This window comes from Camelus bactrianus, chromosome 21, assembly GCF_048773025.1.
Source record: "Camelus bactrianus isolate YW-2024 breed Bactrian camel chromosome 21, ASM4877302v1, whole genome shotgun sequence".
Classification (NCBI taxonomy): domain Eukaryota; kingdom Metazoa; phylum Chordata; class Mammalia; order Artiodactyla; family Camelidae; genus Camelus; species Camelus bactrianus.
The window spans coordinates 9,948,146-9,969,667 of NC_133559.1; the positions used below are offsets into that span (position 1 = coordinate 9,948,146).

At 37.5% G+C, this 21,522-nt stretch overlaps 2 protein-coding genes across 2 annotated transcripts; one reads left to right on the plus strand and one right to left on the minus strand.

The window, feature by feature from the left end:
* Positions 1–2,102: 2,102 nt before the first annotated feature.
* On the minus strand, positions 2,103–3,534 carry LOC105069479 (olfactory receptor 10T2-like). The gene has a single exon (XM_010955596.2). It carries the CDS (start codon positions 3,045–3,047, stop codon positions 2,103–2,105), a length of 945 nt encoding a protein of 314 aa, XP_010953898.1. The 5' UTR covers positions 3,048–3,534.
* Positions 3,535–14,471: 10,937 nt separating this feature from the next.
* LOC105069480 (olfactory receptor 10K1) lies at positions 14,472–15,560 on the plus strand. The gene has a single exon (XM_010955597.2). It carries the CDS (start codon positions 14,472–14,474, stop codon positions 15,411–15,413), a length of 942 nt encoding a protein of 313 aa, XP_010953899.1. The 3' UTR covers positions 15,414–15,560.
* Positions 15,561–21,522: the final 5,962 nt, after the last annotated feature.

Here is a 21,522-nt window from a genome sequence, read left to right on the forward strand (position 1 = left end):
AAATAGCCTCAAACCCTGGCAGACCTGTGCCAAGACTCTAATATCTAACCTCTGTAGGTCCCCACTCTGGCCTGTAGATCTTGGTGGCATTTTGGGTCTCTTGGAATCTGCATAATTTTATAGACAGTATATAAGAATCCCCAGAAGGTTTGGTAACATATGACTCTTTTTGATCTAGTCTATACCAGCAGTGGAATTGCTGGGTCATAGCTTACTATTGTTTGTTGAATTTGCAGCTGTAGCTCTTTATCCTTTTCTATGTCCTCTGCCCTGTGACTTTGCAGTTCATCCTATTAGATGCAGAGTATAATTCTCCACCACAGAAATTTGGGCTTGATACTGGGATTTACAATGGCCAATGAAATATGGGCAGAAGGTACAGTTTGCCAGTTTCAAGCTTTGGCCAAAAGAAGCACTGCAGGTTTTCTCCTCCCACCATGTCCCTTTAAACCTGGGCTCTAGAATGAAAATAGCTGGTGCAGATCTGGTCCCAGCCTAGCCAAAGGGATCAGACCCAGGAGGCATGAAACTTGAGGCAGAGTCATCACACTGAGCTCAGCTGAGATCAGCCAACACTAATGCAACCTGCCGACACGTAGCAAGACATTTTTTATTGTGGCAAAAAACATAAAATTTACTGTCTTAGCCATTTTTAAGTGTGCAGTTCAGTAGTAGTAAGTATATTCACATTGCTGTAAAACAGATCTCCAGAACTTTTTCACCTGGCAAATCTGAAACTCCATAACCATTGAATAACAACTCCCCTTTTCCTAAGTGAAATAAACCAGTCATAAAAAGACAAGCTAGATGTACTGTTAGGCATTTCCTCATTTAATCTTTATAACAACCATGGTTTAATTATTCCCGTTTTGTAGAATTGTAATTATTGTTACCCACTCGCACAGGAAGTATCTGAGGAAGCTTATTTTAAAATCTATGTTATGTGACCCCCAGTCTCTGCCCCCAGCACCAGCCCCCCAAGCGGGAGCTCCTAAACTACATGCTGCTCAAGTGGAAGGCTGAGAATGAACATTTATGAAACCAGTTTCATATAAAATTCTGTTTTATTGAAATACGCCTTTAACAAAACCCAGAATAAAAACAAAACTCAGCCAAAGAAATATAATCCACCTATATAGGTGACTGAAATTTGGTTATTTCTTACAGTGAGACATGAAGGAAAGAGGAAACAGTACTTCATTACTCTTTGCCTATAATACCTAATTTAATGCCTTGCACATAGTAGCAGATGCATAAACAGAACTCTTGCATGGTCAACCTACTTTCACATTGTATCTGACATTAAGTGCAATCCTAGTTTATGGAGTGAAGATAGGAAAATGAAGGGAGGTGGACGAGAACTAAAATTTTTTTAATGCCTTCTCTCAGAAGAGGACCAAATTCCTCTACATCTATTAATTCCTTTAGTTCTTACAGTGCCCCGCTGAGAAGGTATTGAAGGTCTCATGTTACATAGGCAACAACTGACTACAAGAGAGGTTAAGTTTGGCCCATGCCATTTGGCTGGAAAATGATCCAAATCAAAAATGATCCAAATCAGTATTCAGACTTAGGTTTTTATGATTTCAAAGTCTGTATTTTCTACTCTACTATCAGCCTCATAGAACTTCAGTTCTCCCCTCATCTATCTTGTAAGTGAATATTCTTTCTGTCTATAAATAAGTTATTTATTATAAATATTACTTCTTAACCTCAAAAATATATAGAAGCACTTGGAGACTTAAATAACATTCTCCACTGTTTCCTTCAGTGTAGGAAGAGTATGAACAGGCTGGGCATTCTCAGAATTAATGCAGCATTTGTAGTGTTGACCTGAGAAAATGTACAGAATGTACAAAAATAACATGGCTTGAGCCTTGAAAGTTGCCACATTCATTCAGCTTTCTGGAGACCAAATGGCACAGCCTTTACAGTGAATACAGGCTAAACACAAAGAAGGACTTTCCAATAAAAAAGTTGAAAACAGGAAGGTCCTTCTCTCTTTTTTCTTTTTCTTTTTGGCAAAAAAAGGATAGGTATGTTTATTAAAGTTCCATCCAGGACATTTTCATGAATATAACTTTCATGACCTATCAACTCACTCACACAGTTTTGGGAGGTGAGTACCTACTGAGAACCCTTCTCAGAGCTGTCTTCACTTCTTTATTTCTCAGTGTGTAGACAAGGGGGTTGAGTAGTGGGGTGATCACCATATAGGTCACTGCCACAAGCCGGTCCTTGTCTGAGGAGTAAAGGGATGTGGGCCTCAAGTAGATAAAGGAAGCGCAACCATAGTGGACAATGACCACTGTGAGGTGGGAGGCACAGGTGGCGAAGGCCTTACGCTGTCCCTCCACTGAGGAGATCTTAAGGATGGTGGAGACAATGAAGACATAGGAGGTGAAGATCAACACAAAGGGAACCAGCAACACCAGGATGCTGAAGAAAAAGATAACCATCTCCTTCAAGTTGGTGTCTGTGCAGCCCAGTTTTATGACAGGGGAAATGTCACAGAAAAAGTTGTTGATCCGATTGGAGGCACAGAAAGGTACACTAAACACCAGGATGTTGACAACCACAGAGACCAGGAAACCACAGAAGCTTGAGGCTAAAACCAGCTGTGTGCAGGTGGCTCTGTTGACAATGAGTGTGTAGTTGAGAGGGTTACAGATGGCAGCGTAGCGGTCATAGCCCATCACAGCAATTAGAAAACAGTTGGTACAAGCCAAGCCCACAAAGAAATAGAGCTGGGCAGCACAAGCGGGGACAGAAATAGTCGGACTTGTGGACAGCAGGTTGGTCAGCATGTTTGGTACGATGACCAAGGTGTAGCAGGTTTCAGAGCAGGAGAGGACAAAGAGAAAGAAGTACATAGGGGTGTGCAAAGTCCGATCCAGACAAATGACAGTCATGATGGTGGTATTGGCCATCAGTGTGGTCAGGTAGACCAGTAGGAAGACAAAGAAGAGAAGGATCTGCAGATCCCCCAGGTTTGAGAAGCCTATAAGTATGAACTCGGTGATCATGCTCTGGTTCTGTCTCTTCATCGATCACCAGGAATCAGATTCAGACGTCCTGAAACTGACAACAAAAAGGATTTGATAAAAGCGAATGCCCCCAAAGAAACCACGTTTGTGTTTCTGTACAAAGTTGATGATACTGGTCTGACAAAGTGAGTAACAAACAGGTTAAGCACATGACCGGGGAGTGAGGGGAAAGCAGGAGGCATGAGGAGCAGTGACGTAAGTAAATTCCCAATTCAACGATATCTGAAGAAATTTATTTATATGTTTATGAGTTGCTTCCATTTCTTTGTATTCCTTTTTGCACAGAAGGTCCATACATAGTGCGCTAAATCGAGAGGTGATTTAGAGCTCTTCCCATCTAATCCTGCCATTTTATTGAAACTGAGGCTCAAAAGGTTAAATCATTTGTTTAACCCACATGAGCATGAGAGTCCTGAGAAATCACCTATCTTCAAAGCCATTTTATGAAAATATAAATTAGAAAAAAAAAAAGGAATTGAAAAGTCATCTATCCAATCCCTCATACACTTGACACAAATCCTACTTGTTTATGTGTAATGAAGTATTTTCATTTATTTAAAGGTGTTTAGGTTTATTTACCCATGATCAATTGTGAAGCCTTGGAGATGGGCTTAGAATGACCCCACATATTGGGGTTTCCCTTGTCATGAGTGCAGGGAATTTGGGATTAAGAATCTAACTAAAGGTCAAATAATGCTCAGAGCATGACAAGGCTTGGGCTGACACCTTCATCCCTTTTGGCCTCTACCTCTGCCTTAACCTCTGTTGCTTCCATAAAGTTCTCAGAGCAGCTCTCACCATTATCTGTGGGAAGACCTGGAGTTTGATTCAGAGATGACGTAATTCTAAAACCTTTACACTAACCTTAGAAAATCATACAATCTTCATATTAGAACAAAGCTCAGGAATCTTCTAACTTAATCTGCACCTAATTCTGTGAGCCTTTTAATATAAATTTGGAAAGTATTGTCCAATCACTGTAGTCAGGTTCCAGTTGTAAGGAACCCATTATCTCACAAAACAGACTGCTGTCTTCCTGGGTGGCTTAACTGGCTAAACCTTCTTATTCTGAGAGGAACCATGCCTCCTTGAAACATCCACTCTTCGTTCTTGATTTATTCTCTGCAAATACTCATGAGAATATTAATTCTTTTCTATAAATGACAGCCTTTTAGTTAATTGGAATAAAATGATCATGTGTATTTATGGGCCTTATTTTCCTCCTAGTGTTCTTAGTTCTCTCAATTATTTCTCCATGATTATCTGGAATTCTCTGTTCTAATCACTATCTCAGGCCATTAAATCATACTTTCACTCCTCAATTGTAAGACAAACTGTCTGGTCCACTGCCATCGCACATCATTAATTTCTGTCTCTCTATCTTTACCAGTAACATTACATTTCTTTTCCTACTATTCTTTACTATTCACAATTAATATGTATCCATCCTTCAAAACCCCAGATTAATATTTATCTCCTAAAAGGATTCCCTGTGTAGTTCTGAGACTTTGACTACTGTGTGCATTTACTTCTCTGTCAGTTTGTTCTGGGATCATTTGTTGGCATGAAAGCATAGTGTGGCCAGAAGGATGTGGGCTCTGGAGCTAGGCTGGCTAGGCTGGGACCATGTCTGCCACTGACTAGCTTTATGATCCTATAGAAATCACTTCCATGTGCATCTAGTTTTCATCTGAAATGGCAATAATAATAATAATGATAATAGAAAGAAACCATTTTAGTGAGTACCAAGTGCTCACAATTATGTTCCTAAGTCATAGTAAGTTTTCAGTAAGTGTTAGCTCTTAGTTCAACCCCTTCATGTTATAGACAAAGAAACTGAGGCCCAAAAAAGTAAAAGGTAAAGATCTAGGTTGTGTAGCTACTTAAAGCAGAGGTGAGACTATACCCCAAATATCCTGAACTGCTCACTGCAGGACTATGTATTCTAATTAACCAGGGTTTTATTTTTAATATTTCCTTTGTACTGTGTGCTTATAAACCAGTGGCTTAGGAAATAGATCAGGGTCTTCTGATTTTCACACAGACAGTATACTTCACACTTCTAGCTGCTCCTAACTTATTCTTCCATCTGCAATACATTAGGTACATTTTTTTCTTCTGCTAAAGTACACATCTGTCCTGCTGTCCAGGTGGTTCCTATTATTTTTCCTACTTTAAGTCATTTTAGGAATATTTTTCTGTTTTACACTCTCTTAGTCCTTCTTTAACTCTAATCTCCCTCTGTATTCAGATGGTTGGACTTTGTCCAGCTGGATCTCTGCCTTCACCATATTGTCTCTGTCTATGTGTTGCCCCCCTGAACCCTGGTGCTATGACCCACTTCACCTGTGTATGGTTTCCACCAGTTCTGCTTTTGAATCTTTCTTTAGTACCCAACATATTTGTAGGGTGGACTGACAGGTGGTGTTGCTAAGAGAAAAGAGTTGGTGAAATATAACACAAAGGAAGCACTTACTTTATGAGCAGCGTTCTGGCCCAATCCCAGGTTTCTTTATCCTGTGTCCCATCAAAGTATAAAGAAAGAGAGAAATGGGCAAATTTGGAAGAACATCAGGCAGTATTTTTTTTTCCAGAATTGATTGGGGAAAATCTAGGAGGTAAGATTAGCCCTTCCAGATGAGAGAAAGCTCTGTTCACTGGCTGGGCTGGATCTAAGTGGACAGATGCAACCTTAGCAGCTCTGTGTCCCTGAAGGCAGATGCTACAGCAAACCCTGGGTCTTATAGAGTTAGTGTACTCCAGGGGATTGAGGCCTTGAATGGAGGGACTCCTTTGAACTTAAAGTACAGAAATACCATATACTATACAAGAATGTGGGACAACTGGAATCTTCTTAAACTACTCATGAGGATGTAAAATTGCAACATTTTGCAGACCATTTTGATAGTTTCTTAAAAAGTTAAACATTCACCTACCAAGTGACCAGGCACTTCCACACCCAAGGTACTTTAAACTCATGTCCACATAGATACTTATACACAAATATTTATAGAAGTTTTACATATAGTGGCACAAATTTCTAGAACAGTAAAAGTAAAGAAAAACAAAACATGGTATTTCCAGACAAATTCATTGAGAAATAAAAATGAACAACTACCGATACACAATAAAATATGGATAAAATCCAAAATTATTGTGCTGAATAAAAGAAACTAGACAACTTTGAATACTGTATTATTCAGTTTATATACAATTCTAGAAAATTTCAAACTAAATTGTAGTAAGAGAAAGCAGATCAATGATTACCTATAAACTGAGAATGAAGGAGGAATGGATTATAACCAATGGAAGTCAAAAAAATGGGGAAACAGGAACAAAGATCTGATGGAGCAGATATCAGAATGCAAGATCATAGACTTAAACCCACCAATGAAAGGAAACACTTCAACTATAAATTTTAATTGCTGTCTAAACACATCAATTAAAAGACAGAGCTGGTCAGACTTTGATAAAAAGTAAGACTCCAATTATATGTTTTCTACAAGAAGCTAATTTTTTAAATATGAATTTTCAGATAACAGTAAGAATTTAGGATAAAAAAGCACAACCTTTTTATCATTAGAAAGCCAGAGTGACTATTTTAACATCAGACAAAATGGACTTCAGCATAAAGAATATTAACAAAAGTAAAGGTGAACATTTTTAAAGATGAAAAAAATTGAGTAAAAAATCTGATGATCAAAAATGAATATTCATTTTATAAGTTCAAAAACTGGGAAGGAAAAAGTGACAAGATAAAACAAAAGCAGGCAATTCCAAAATGTCGGTGAAGATTTCAATATTCTCTTTCTGTAATTGATAAAACAAGTAGAAAATAAGTTAATAAAAAATTATATGTCCATTCCTTAAAAATAATGCCAATCTTGACATAATTAATATTTAAAAAAATACCACACTCAACGATAGCAGAAAATTATTTTTCATCAAATGCACTTAGCCAATTTGAAAAGGTAGACCACATCCTGGGCCATTAAAGATGTGTTAGGTGATTTCTAGACTCAGAATCAGTGGAAGCTATCTATTTTGACTGCTTTAAGTCAATGTTGTACTGAAAGTACTAGCCCATGCCATGAGGCAAGGCAAGGAAATAAAAGGTAACTGTAGTGGAAAATAACTGAAACTATACTCACAGAAAATGTGATTATTTATATAGAAATTCCTGCAAAGTAAAAAGCTGATAAAACTTTTTTAATAAAAAAAGTCTGGTAAGTGAATTTAGCAAAGTAGTATGACGTACAAAGAATAAAAGGTCATAAGTTGATGTAAAAAACAGAACTGTATTTCTTTACAATACCAACAAAAATGTGAAACTGATACACAAAAGCAATGTAAAATGCTGTCAAAACTATAAAATAGTTTTATATACTGAAAGCTAAAAAGAAAAAAAGAAAAGAAAAGAAAAACCAAAGAAGACCTAAAAAAAATACAAAGTTATAGCATGCCAATAGATTGAGAAACTCAAAATAGTTAACATGGCAATTATCCTTAATCTGATTTATTGTCAAGCACAAGTACAATACAGATACAAAGCATAGTCTTCTCTAAAAATTGAAAGATTGATTCTGAAATTTATATGGATATGCAAAGCACACAGAATAACCAAAACAATTAAGAAATAGATGAAAACATTTAAAATAGAGGAGCACAAGTTGGCAAGATGATCCTGATTTCAAGACATACTATATAGCACAACATTGACCAGGTGGCATTGGCATAAGAATAGGCATAAATAAATGAGAGATGGAGAGGTACCAACTTCCAGTAACGAAATAAGTGAGTCACGGGGAAGAAATGTACAGAATGGGGAATGTGCGAATGTAGTCAGTTACGTTGTAATACCTTTGTACAGTGACAGATGGTAACTAGACATAATGTGGTGATTGTTTTGTAATGGAAAGAAATATCAACTCACTATGTTGTGCATCTGGAACTAACAGTAGTTCATTTATACTTCAATTAAAAATATGTAGACACTGGGAATAAATGCATCCAAATGCTAATAATGGTTATCTCCGGGGAGGTGGGGATCATGGGTGATTGTTCATTTTTAATTTATGCTTTTATGTATTTCTAGTTGTCTGTAATGAACATGTATTGCTTATAATTAGAAAGTAGATATTAAAAATTAAAAAAAGAGTAGGTACATGAATCAACATAACAGAATGCACAATATAGAAGTACTACCATGCATGTAAGGTCAATAGATTTTCAACAAAGTTGCCTAGGTATTTCAATGAAGAAAGAATCGTCGTTTCAGCATATTCTGATGGAAATATTGGATATACATATTAAACAGTATAAACCTTGACTCTTACCTATTCTCATATGAACAATTTAACTAAAAAAAGTCAAAACTGTACACATTTCAAAATAAAACATAAGAGAAAATATGCAGCTTGGAATAGATATGTATTTATTAGATAGTAAAAGGAAAACATAAATATTAAAGAGAAAAAGATAGTAAATTGAACTATATGAAATTAAAAACTTCTGCTAATGTACAATTAGATAATGTTGATGGTTGCACAGTTCTGTGAGTATATTACTTACTGAACTGTACACTTCAAAAGTGTATATTCTATGGTATGAAAATTCTATTTTATTAAAACTATTATTAAAAAGCATGATTAATAAAATGGAAAAATAAACCACATAGTAGGAGTACATATTTGAAAAATATATATCTGATAAATGAGTTGTATTCAGATTACAAAAATAACTTTTACAAAGGAAAAAAAAGACAAACTAATTAAAACATCACAAAACAAGATGTACCAATCGCCAAGAGCACATGAAAAATGATCAACATGATTAATTTTCAAGAGAATACCTCATGAAAGTCCAGCAAAGTGTCCCTATACATTTAAGAAATTTAAAATAATGAGCACACCAAGAGTTGGCTAGGATGTGAAAGCACTGGTACATTCATACATTGCTGATGGGGATTAATTGTGATACAGCCTCTTTGAAAAATGGTTTGGCAGTTTATAAATAATCAAACAGCCATTCTACTCCTAGGTACTCACAAAGATAAATGATAAACCACAAAGATAAATGAACATATATGTCTACATAATGACTTAGAAACTAATATTCGTTAAGAATTTTATTCTTACTAGCTTTAAGCTGGAAATAATCTAAATGTCCTCAGTAGTTCATGAGATGAATAAATTGTGATGATTAGTAAATGGGATACCCTTAAGCAGTAAAAAATTAACTAATAAATTCAACAATATGAATGAGTCTCAAAAACATTATGATAAGTGAAAGAAATGACACAAAAATTTATATACTGTTTGATTCTATTTATATTAAATTCTGGAAAAGGGCAAACCATATCAACAGAAAGCAAGATTAGTATTTCTTTTGGGCCAGGGCTGGGTAGGACTGACCACAAAGGACAGAAGGAAACTTTTAGGGTTGTAGAAATGTTCCATAACTTGATTGGGTGATTATTGCTTGGATGTATGTATTTGTCAAAACTCACCAAACTGTACATTTATTTATTTATTTAACATTTTTTTATTGAGTTATAGTCATTTTACAATGTTGTGTCAAATTCCAGTGTAGAGCACAATTTTTCAGTTATACATGAACATACATATATTCATTGTCACATTTCAAACTGTACATTTAAGTGAAGAACATTTTAAAGAAGTTGTGGTATATTTATATAATGGAATACTACTGAGCCATAAAAATTAATAATGCCATTTGCAGCAACATGGATGGACCTGGAGATTGTCATTCTAAGTGAAATAAGCCAGAAAAAGAAAAATACCATATGATACCACTTATATGTGGAATCTAAAAAAAAAAAAGACAAATGAACTTATTTGCAAAACAGAAATAGACTCTCAGACATAGAGAACAAACTTGTGGTTACTGGTGGGGGAGGGTGGTGGGAGGGGATAAATTGGGAGTTAGAGATTTGAGGATACTAACTGATACATATAGAATAGATAAACAAGTTTATACCATATAGCACAGGGAACTATATTCAGTGTCTTGTAGTACTTATGGAGAAGAAGAATATGAAAGCAAATATATGTATTGTTCATGTATGACTGAAGTATTGTGCTGTACACCAGAAACTGACATAACATTGTAAACTGATCATACTTCAATAAAAAATATATATATATATATATACAAAAAAATTAGGAACATTTTATAGTATTTAATTTAAGCCTCCAAAAGTTTAAAACAATTATTTTTTGATTTACAATCTCATTTAATTAATTACCTCATTTATTTTAAATTTTAAACTTTATTTGTAAAATAAGCAATTTAATGAAAATGCTCAGCTAGACTTAAAATTACTTGTTAAAAATTTAGGCTTTTTTGCAGACCACCAGATATTCCTGATTAGAATTTCTATGGACAAGAATCTGGGAAGATGAATTTGTAATTAAGATCCCTTTTGATTCTTCTAATCGCTAAAGTTGAGAATTACTGGATAAATACCCCAATTTCCTGACCTAAAATTCAATGAAAAATTTCCACTTGGTTTCCTGCATTACAGCGTAAACCGTGGTGATTTGTTTTTCAGAATCCATCACAGAGGGACTCCATTTCCAGTTCAGACATAGGCTAATTATGCTCATGGCTCCTGCTCCCCAGGTTCCTCAACTAAGACTACCTTTGAGAAACTGGCGACATTGTTTTTCCAAAATAAACTTGACTTCTAATTAACGTCAAGACAAAGTGTTCAGGGCAGCAGATGAAGCCTCAGGAGTCCAGTGATCACAGTATGTGCATCTAGTAACCACTTCCCGTGTGATTCTAAGAACTGCATGAACTGCAGCTTCTCAAGACAGTGATTTTGGCTGGACAAGCTGAGCTTCCTGATGAATAGGGGAGGCTGTTTTTATTGATGCAGATGAGAGCCCCTGTCTCAAGGCAGATTCACTCTCTTCTGTTACTTCCTCAGTTTCTGTTTTTTGGCTTAAATCTACTTTCCTAAGGAGTTGCAGATACTGAATAGCTGCTTCTGTCTTAATTGCAAGGAGAAGAGCAATGTAGGTACTTACTGAGCAGGGGGAATATTGATCTAGTCTGGGGCTTTGTGGGGTCTAGACCTCAGTGAGGGGTAGTGCTTATGGACACCTCCACCTAGTGCAATTCTGGATAGTGGCAGGGTTAAGAAGGAGAACCAGGGGCTGCTTTTAACTCCAAGCACTAAAAGTGATTTGTTGTGGTCCGTATACTTCTCTGAATTTTTCTTGATAATTATACTGGATCATTTCCCTCCCATCTAGACCCTTCCTTCCTTTCTTCCCTCCTTCCTTCCTTCCCTCCTTCCTTCCTTCCTCCCTTCCTTCCTTCCTTAGTCTCTCTCTCTCCCTCTCTTCCTCCCTCCCTTCACTCCTTCCTTCTTTCTTTTTCTTCAAGATTTAACTCATGATTAAATGAAACAAGTATTTATCAAATCTCTGCTTCTCTTTCTGCTGTCTACTCAAGGATGTATGATTTAAGCCATAATTGAAAACTGACACTTACACTCCATTTTAATAAAGCAGATTCAGAGTGTTCATGTATACCTAAGAATATAAAAATTCCACTTCTTTATATCTGAGGCTGCCTGCATAATTTCTCCCAGCTATTTGATTGATACTGTTCCTAAGATGAATATTTGAATATCTCAAGTTTTATACCTGAAAAACATATAGATTTGCCCCCCTTTTAAGATACACTGTACCCTCAAGTGTTTAGTCACTATATAAATCTAAATTACATAAAATCCCTGTGGAGTATCTAAGAAGTTAGAAAAAAAAGTTAGAGAGTGTCATCTCTAAGGATCATAACCTGAATTCCATCCACGGGCTCTAAAATATCATAAGGGGACTTCAGGGGACATCTAACTAGAGAACCTTGGACTCCATGAATTGAGGAGGCTCTTAGGGGCAGCCCTCAGCTGATGCTCTAAGTCAAGTCTCCTTCTGCATGAAACTGTGCAAGGAGCCTCTGCTTAAGTGCCTTCCATGCATCCTTACCGTTTATTAGTTATTGTCCTGTCCTCTTTAATTTTAAAATAAGGAGTCTGAATATCCACATTAAGTACCTTACCTGAAGTTGCACGGAGCTCAACCTAAAATATAGATATTCTCATTCCAAACTGAGTGAGCGTTTCCCTTAGTTTCATAGCCTGTGGGTATTTGGCTGGAAGATTTTATCCTTCTGCTCTTACATCTTTCTATCTGTAGTACTGACATAACACATTGTGGTGGTCTTTGATATGTTCTTGAGCTGATGGGGGCTGCCTTCTCAGATAAATTGTGCCGCTGGGTTTCCATACACCATGAAAAGGGCAAATATATCAATCACATCTCATTTAGACTGTGGAGTTATATTAATAGTATATAAAAAAAATCCACTTAACTGAAATCATCTGCTCTCATGGGTCTGAGTGACAAGTAATCCAAATAGTTTTTGTTTGTTTGTTATGGCATTGGGGAGATACAGGTACTCCTTCAGAATCAGGTAATCCTGGCTTCTGTGGTCTAGACTACAAATCATACTCAGTGGAGTGAGGATATAGTGGGGATTAGACATGGGTTAGTTGAAAGGAGAGCTGGAAAAGGCTTGGGAAAGTGATAAGACAGTGTTAAGCAATGACCATGAATTTAGGTTTCCCTCGATGTCTTGAAATAGATGGAAATTCATTTGTCTAGGTGGAGGTCTTATAAAGAAAGTGTCTCATCAGTTCACCATTCTTGATATAGAAAATATATAACTAATATACATGTGTATGTATATATATGTATGTATATATGTGTCTGTGTATATATATATAATGGGGATACACACAGTATATACATTCTGTGTATTTATATGTAACAGACATATCTTTATAGTTACAGAATGAAAAATTTCTACTGTTCGTTTAAAGAGCTTTAAAACCAGTGTATGTGAGTTTCCTAACACTAACTTCAAATAAATGAATAATTATACCTACTAAGTTTAGGACTAGTTTCTAGTAATTAAGAAAAAGCAAAAATTACCACCTCTAAATTATAGGAATAGATAAAATGAGTTTCAGAAACTTCCAGTCATTTACCTTAAGGTCTAGAAAGCTAAGGTTGGCTATTGACTAGAAAAATGAAAAAAAAAAAATTCTGGTAGCAGGTGCAAATGATTCTTCAACACAGAGTGATATAAAAGTATACAAATATATTAAGAAGTGTATAAACAATAATTGGATGTGACCAATACGTGTTAGGTGATTTTTCATCCAGAGAGTTTTTCCTTCTTAGGCTTGGTCAGTTGGGAAACACACACATGAAAAAATTGTCTCATATAAGGCCTAAAAATGACTTTAGAAATACTCCTTTCTAGCAGTTTGCAAACTGTGTTTAGTAGCAGAATCTCCAAAAGGAATCTTACTGATACAGCAAGATATAAAATATATAAAGCCTATGATTTATATTAGGAGTTGGAATCTGGAAAACTGCCCAATTGTCCCATTCTCTCTCACTTTCTGTGACAAACTTGGCCATTTTTGTGAAAACTATTTTTCCAAGTTTCTCTGAGGCAGCTAAAATGGGAAAAGTGAAGGGTGGTACAAAATGACCTAAAGTTAATGTCTTTTTTTTTTTTTAAATCTACCTTAGTGACTCTTAGTTCCTGAAAGAGGAGAATATTTGTTTAAACTAATGTTATCTTCTGTTCTATCCTTGGCTTAGTGCTCTACTTTGTGGACCCTCCAGAAGTGTTTCTGATTAGTCTGTTGTTGTCGTTTTGTTAGAAATAACAGTAAAGGTTTTTTCCTTTTTTCTTATTGTTTTGGGTATTGACTTAAAATTGTTGTAATGAACAATTGACATGATGTATGTGATATTCTCACCACATATCTTAGCATATAATAAGCTGCCAATAAACACAAATCCTCTTACACTTTTGCTTAGAGTTTATCTAATTCTTCCTCTCCCTTCTCATTTTCTGGTTGATAATCTGAAGTTCACATGCTGTGTCTGAGCACTACTCATTTCTTTTATTCCACGCTCTGATCAAGTTCAGATAGCTGAAGTTAACCATTATTCTCAGTTTTGGAGAGCTAGTTGCCTTGGGCTTGTAGTGAGCAAGAAAAACACAATAATTCATTAGATAATTCATAAGTAAGATACAAGGGAAACCTAATAGCCAAGTGCTTAATCCTCTGCTAGAGAGAGAACATTTTCTGAGGCTCAGACAAAGCCTCCTAACTGGTCGCCAGTTATCCTATTCTGTGTTTAGCCTTAATTCTTATTTCAGCAGATGTTTCTTGGAGGGAATGAATGAGTTCCACCAAACGTTTAGAAATGCCTGCCAGCTGCAGACTTTGTGCTGAGTTTCCCGTGCATTTCTCCCTCCCTGGAGCCGGGCCTCTGGCTCTGGCTCTGGCTCTCCTGTGCAGCAGTGACCATGGAGAGGGTCAATGAGACGCTGGTGAGAGAGTTTGTCTTCCTCGGCTTCTCCTCTCTAGCCGGGCTGCAGCGGCTGCTCTTTGTTGTCTTCCTGCTCGTCTACCTGTTCACTCTGGGCACCAACGCCGTCATCATTTCCACCATTGTGCTGGACAGAGCCCTGCACACCCCCATGTACTTCTTCCTTGCTGTACTCTCCTGCTCTGAGACTTGCTACACCTTCGTCATTGTACCCAAGATGCTGGTGGACCTGCTGGCCCAGAAGAAGACCATCTCCTTCCTGGGCTGTGCCATCCAGATGTTCACCTTCCTCTTCCTAGGCTGCTCCCACTCCTTCCTGCTGGCAGCCATGGGTTATGATCGCTACGTGGCCATCTGTAACCCTCTGCGCTACACGGTGCTCATGGGGCATGGGGTGTGTGTGGGACTAGTGGCTGCTGCCTGTTTCTGTGGCTTCACTGTCTCGTTGGTCACCACCTCGCTGGTATTTCGCCTGCCCTTCCACTCCTCCAACCAGCTCCATCACTTCTTCTGTGACATCTCTCCTGTCCTCAAGCTGGCATCTCATCGTTCTCGCCTCAGTCAGTTGGTCATATTCATGCTCGGTGTGTTTGTCTTGGTTATTCCACTGTTACTTATCATGGTCTCCTATGTCCGCATCATCTCTGCCATTCTAAAAATTCCTTCTACCGTTGGAAGATACAAAGCCTTCTCTACCTGTGCCTCCCATCTCATTGTGGTAACTGTTCATTATGGTTGTGCCTCTTTCATTTACTTAAGGCCCAAATCTAATTACTCTTCAAGTCAAGACACTCTAATATCAGTGTCCTACACCATCCTCACTCCTCTGTTCAATCCGATGATTTACAGTCTAAGAAATAAGGAATTCAAATCAGCCCTTCGAAGAGCAATCATCCAGACTTCACATCCTGTTAATTAAAGAGCCAATTTTTAACTATTCAGTTAACTGTATGCCTGTTATGTGCCAGGGAGCATGTGTGCTTTCACACGTTTTCTCATTTACATGTCGAACACACACTGTAACATAAGGATCTTTAACATATGAGGAGAATGAGACTCAAAGAAGTTAAGATATTTTGGCTTTATACCATCAGAGAAACTCTAAGAAATCTATATAGATGTCGGAAAGAATTACTCATTTCTAGAACAAATTTTATCGTGTTTCACTGCTGTAAAGATTGATTATTCAAAAACAAATGTGTCAACAGATGAGTGCAAATGCATATCTAAGGTGTTGTGAAACAGAATAAAGGAAATCTCATTTAAAATGGAGTTAGAAGGCCAGAAGGGCCTTCACACGATACACCTCGACATCAATTACAGACCTGTATAAAGAAAGAAATCAATTACAAACCTCAAGAGGAGGAATTCTCCTTGCCCAGCAACAAGCCCAGCCAATGGGAAGTACTGCCCCAATCTAAACTCCCGCTTCCCGCTAATGGAATTTTGTTCAAAATAACCCCTCCCAACTTTCACTCTTTTCTCTACAAAGTACTGTTTCTCTTATTGGCTTGTTAGAAACTTGCCTATAGTGTTTGCTGTGGCACGCTTGTCCCAGATTGCAGTTTTCTGCTATTGTCAAGTAAACCCATTATGCTGGTAAAAGAACTGGCTGTTTCATGTTTTAGAACATCACTGTCTAGTTCCATGGAATAGTAGAGGGTAATCTGACTATCTGTTCTTACCCCTCCTTCTAGCAGTTCTTCCTTTCATGACGACAACAGGCAACCTTGGTACCCTCCATTCTGCAGCTAAGCTTAGAGGCTGTTGTTTGTCCCTGATCCACCATCCTCAACCTACATATTGGAATATCTTTTCCTTTCTTTGGGATTATTTTGTCCTTCCTTTGTCTGAGATTGGAACCTCATTATGGAGTCTCCTTCATATATATATTCGTGTCTTCCCCATGGTCTCCTGTCTTAGCCCCACATCCGTTCCCTGCACGTCATACTTATTGATTCTCTTCCAGAAGCTACTAATTGCACAATTGCTGAAGTAACTCAGGTAATCTAAACCAAAGTATTGAGTCAATATTAATGACAGAGAGAGCAAGAATTCCCTAATGACCAGAAAATCCACGATTAAACCCTGAATGACTTCCCTTGCCCTACAAAATAGAGCTAAGGATCTTCTGTTAGCAAGAATTTATCATCTAGTCTCTGCCTACCTCTCTGACGTTATTATTTCTAAGATTATTATTACCCATTTCTCATCTGTGCCTAGTTGTGCACTCTGAAGCTAATCGACTGTTTGCTGGTACTCAAAGTGGTACTCCCTCTATATTCTGCTGTTTGTCATGTTCTCCCTCTTCTCTGCGGAATAGCTCTTGTCCTCTATTTAAATTGCATGTTTCAAGATTTCCTAAGCTACTCTCTCACTTTCCCTCTAAAACCTCTTTTGTCTCCTTATTAGAACCTGCCCATGCTAGTAGGCTCTGCGCTTTTTGTGTTCTTATAGCCATCATGATCTATTTTTATTATATGTTTTATTATTTCAACAAATGTTCATTCATTGCTTAATATGTACCAGATACTACTATAGGTATCAATGGTAAAAAACATGTGTGGTCTTTGCCCTCTAGAACTATGTCTGCTTTGAGGCAGTTTCAGTAAAGAGGTAAACTCAGGGAAAAATAATTTACCAGAGGTTTTTAAAGGAAAAGCATATGTAGGTACTAGGGGAGGAAATACAAGGGGAGAAATCTAATTCAGATTGAATAGTGTGGAGCTGACATCCCTAGGAAATTGATGTAGAACCCATAAACTGAAGAGTAAGTAGGAGTCATTAGGTAAAGGGGATTGTTTGGTGAGATTCTTTTAGACAGAAGGAGCAGCACGTACAAAAGCCCTGAAGCAAGAAAGCTAGGTGAGTTGGAGTTAAGCAAAGAAGGCCAGCATACAGTTTTTTGTCTCTCCCTACAATGAATTTAAATTTCCTAAATTTTTTATTAAACATAGCCTTCTGGATCCTGTTTCTTGTAAAGTGCTTGGAACAACAGAGATGATTGTGTTAAGAATAGCGTTGCCTATTCTGCCATTTTCTGCTGCCAAGCTCGCTTAGCTACCTTCGTGTCCCGTCTTGGTGAAGGGCGACTCTGTCCGCTGCGGTGGCCAAGCACCTGAAGGTGGCGTCGCCTCTCTCTTACTTTTTTCTTCCCTACACCACACAGTGACTCAGTTACTGAGTCCTACAAATTCCGTGGGTTATGAGTTTTTCCATCGTATTTACTCCTTCTCCATTTCTGCAGTCTCATCCTGTCTCCTTTGAATCATTGTGAGAACTTCAGAACAGCAGTAGCAGAACAGCAGGAATTAGCCCAGGTCTCTTATTCTTCTCAGTCTGGCTCTCCTCCCACCTTGTGAGGCCGTGACCCCCTTCTTCTCGAGCTAGTTGAAATGTAGTTCTCTGAACATGGTGGAAGGTCAGAGCTACAAGAGGCTTTCCAGACACCATTTTACAAGACGAACGTAGGGCCACTTGTAGGGACTAATGCTGGCTTGGAGGCTTCATTGCAACGGCCAGAATGTCAGTCCTGGAACTCTTCTCTGTGGAGTGGACTTTGGTTTTCTCCTCTACTGTTTCATTGCAACTGCTCTGAGATCTAAAGAAATTTTTCCCTCAGGCCCAAGGGGAATCAAACCCAGAAACATGCCTAACTATTTTATTTGCCTCACAGTAACAGCTTCTGTTAGATAGATGTGTTTTCCTTAACCAAATCTGTCCAGTCATATAACCAAATAATGCTTTGTTCATCAAGGGAGGGAGTGAGGTAGCATGCAGGAATCTGCATAAATTCATTCTTAATACTAACTCTTCACTCAATAAACTTTGCATTTAGATTCCTGTAAAGTAAGAGACTGGCATGTTTCTATTTCAGACACTATAAAACTGAAAGTTTGAAAATTTATTTATTGTTGTCCTGAAAGCTGTCTGTCCCGGGGCGAGTAGTATACCCTGTCTGAACCTCACCTGTCATATTTGTTATAATAACTTACATAACTATGTTGTCTTATCTTTTATAAACATTTTAAATTAATTTTTATTCATCTAATATTTTTGTTCAAATTGACTTCCTTTTAAACATGTATACTAGTTAATTCTTTGCATTGCTATCATTTAATTCCAAGGTTTGATATACTCAAATTTTCTAATGTGATTAAAATTAATATATTAGGAGTTATCATCATAATAAAAGTCCATTTACCACCCATCACCATATAAAGTTGTTACACTGTTAGTGAGTATATTCCTTATGTGTGCGCGTCACTCCTGCGACATTTATTTTATAGCTGAAAAATGTGTACCTTACTTAATCCCTTTTTTTGTCTGCCCTTCCACCTCCCTTTCCTTTTGGAAACCACCAGTTTGTTCTCTGTATCAATGAGCCTCTTTCTTCTTTGTTTTGTTTGCTTGTTTTGTTTTGTTTTAGATTCCACATGTAAGTAGAATCATGTGGTACTTGTTTTTCTTGGTACAGTATGCAGCATGTGGTAGATCACTGATAAATGTTTCTTAGCTGTCTTTGAATAAAGGACTGCTCTACCTGGCTAAATAGAACACCTGAAAGTACACATGAAAATGTAGTAATATTTGTGCGGAAATTATCACAGTATGGTAACTTTAGAATAAAGATTCTAAAATTCAGGAAGTGAAGGCTGCTAGTTTTTTAAGGCATAGCATCATTATGGTGTGTTTTATCAGTCAAGCACTCATAATCCAGACCACAAGCAGGAATATTCAAGGGGAAGGGACATAGACCACACACCTCATTGGGAAAAGGCTCAAAATGTTTGTGATTATTTTTAATTTTATATGGTCTTCTCTCTGCTTATAAATTGTTTGCACTGTTACCATTTACAATATATACCCACTTTCCCCTCTAAGACCTCTCAAAATATCATCCAATTACAGCATCTGGCTAACTCTTTCAAGGTCCAGGATCTTGTGATCTAAATCAAATCCACATTCATGTGAGTTGCTTTAAGTGTAGTTCCTTCCAGTCTGAAGCTCTAAAGTGAACTAAAGATGCAGGCTGTCTGCCCCCGACACACCTGGAATACAGTGGTGTGACAGGCATAGGGCACCTGCAGTAGACACCCCCTTTGGACAAGGGGGAAATGAAGCACATAGCAGTCACTGGTCCACAGGAATTCTGAAACCCAGCTGGGTACATGCTGACTTTGATTAGGACTTGGCCCTATTCCATGGGAATGATTCTCCATGTGTCTTTGTTCTAACCTGTAGGATCTTTTTCCTCGTCTCTGATCATTCTTTCTTATCCACAAGACGTGGCCAATATTTGCAGTTGAGTGTTTGTCATAGCCTCATTACTCCCTGTAAGAAAGAAGGTTGGGGGTCCTAAGATCTTTTTATTTTTATTGTTTCTGTCCCCTTTAGCACAGGTTGATATAATTCCTTAAAAAAATACTTTGTGGGTTTCTTATGTATCAATTTATAAAATTAATTTCACTGAAGTCATACTCACATTCTCTTCTTTATTACAGGCTACCTGTGAGGATGATGTATGACCATTCCCTTAAAATTTAAAAAAAATCTGTTGTTTAATTTAGAGGATTTATTCCCTTAGGATCCATAAAAACCTTATTTGGCATGGGCTAAAATATTTCTGAATTCTCATAAAGAGTCTTACAGCCACATTCTTGAGATCTTTACCCTGAGACAAAGGTTTACTGAAGCACCTTGAATTTGATCTTTTTCCTGAAGCCATTTCTTACTTTGAGACTCTTCCTAGAAATTTCCACTGGACATTCTATGAGTTTTCTAAGTACTTTTTGTGTTTTTCACGTATGGTACGTCCAACTTCCCAGCAAAGCATATAAGTATCCCCTTTTTACCAAAGTATAAGAGCAGTTTCCTCTGTGTTCTTCAGATGCTTACCAAGAGTTGCCTCAAGCCTTTCCACCTTTCAGTTGCAGACTCCTTAAGCCTTTACAGATTCTCCTACCACCAATTCCAAACTCAATGCCATATTTTTAAAGTTTTAATTACAACAGTACCCTGCCTTTAGATATCGAATTCTGTTCTAATTATATATTGCTCTATAGCAGACTATCCATAACTTGTGTGTTAAAGTAGCAATGCTTACTCGTTTTGCACACAAATCTACAATTTTGTCAGGGCCCCAAGGGGACAGCTTGGGTGGCTCAACTAGGACTGAAGGACTCATTCACAAAATTGCTCACATATGTTGCTGGTTAACTCATGCCAACTGTTGGCTGTGTGCTTATCTGGAGTTGTTGGTCAGGACCTTGGTTTCTTATCACATGAATTTTCTAAGTGCTGTTTGGGGTTCCATAAAATCATGGTGACTAGGATACAAAAGTGGATGTTCCAAGAGATGTGAAGTCGGAAGCTCTGGATTCTAGAGACCAGAGTTTATAAATCAATGTAGCATCACTTTTGCTATAATCTATTTGTCAAAGTAGTCATTCAGACTACCCAGGCTCAGAGGAAAGAGGCAATACACCATCTCTCCAGGTGAGGATGTAAAAATAGTGTGTGGCTCTATTTAATCTTCTGTATGTCTAGAGAAAGGTAAAGCCTATAGATCAATCTTCTCAGCAAAGTAGTTCCTGAAGATCTAGCCATGTCCCAATCTCTGACATAACTGAAAGAGACAGAAGCCACCCAGTCCTAGTCATCAAATTCTTAATACCTTGCAATTTTCTCCTCCTGTTCCATCCCTATAGCACCTCTGATAAAACTTACACAGGAGCAGTTCACATGAGCCCCTTCAGAGAGACATGCATGAGTGTCTAGCATTTGTCCATTTATGGCCCAGGTGTCTGGCAGAAGGAATGAATGTGCAATCTGAAATTGGGAGGAAATTCTACTAAAGATAGGTCTCAGCTAACACGTATAACAGGGCACTATCACATTTTACTCCACAAGCCAAATTTTCTTTCTTTCTTTATTGAACAGATGTCAGTCATGCTCACATTATATTCCAGGAACAAATGAGTTTCCCATGTGTCTGGAAGACTTATCCTGCTTCTGCTACTCTAATA

Bases quoted from the DNA above. Each gene is read 5' to 3' on its own strand.
- LOC105069479 (XM_010955596.2), bottom strand. From the start codon at position 3,047: ATGAAGAGACAGAACCAGAGCATGATCACCGAGTTCATACTTATAGGC.
- LOC105069480 (XM_010955597.2), top strand. From the start codon at position 14,472: ATGGAGAGGGTCAATGAGACGCTGGTGAGAGAGTTTGTCTTCCTCGGC.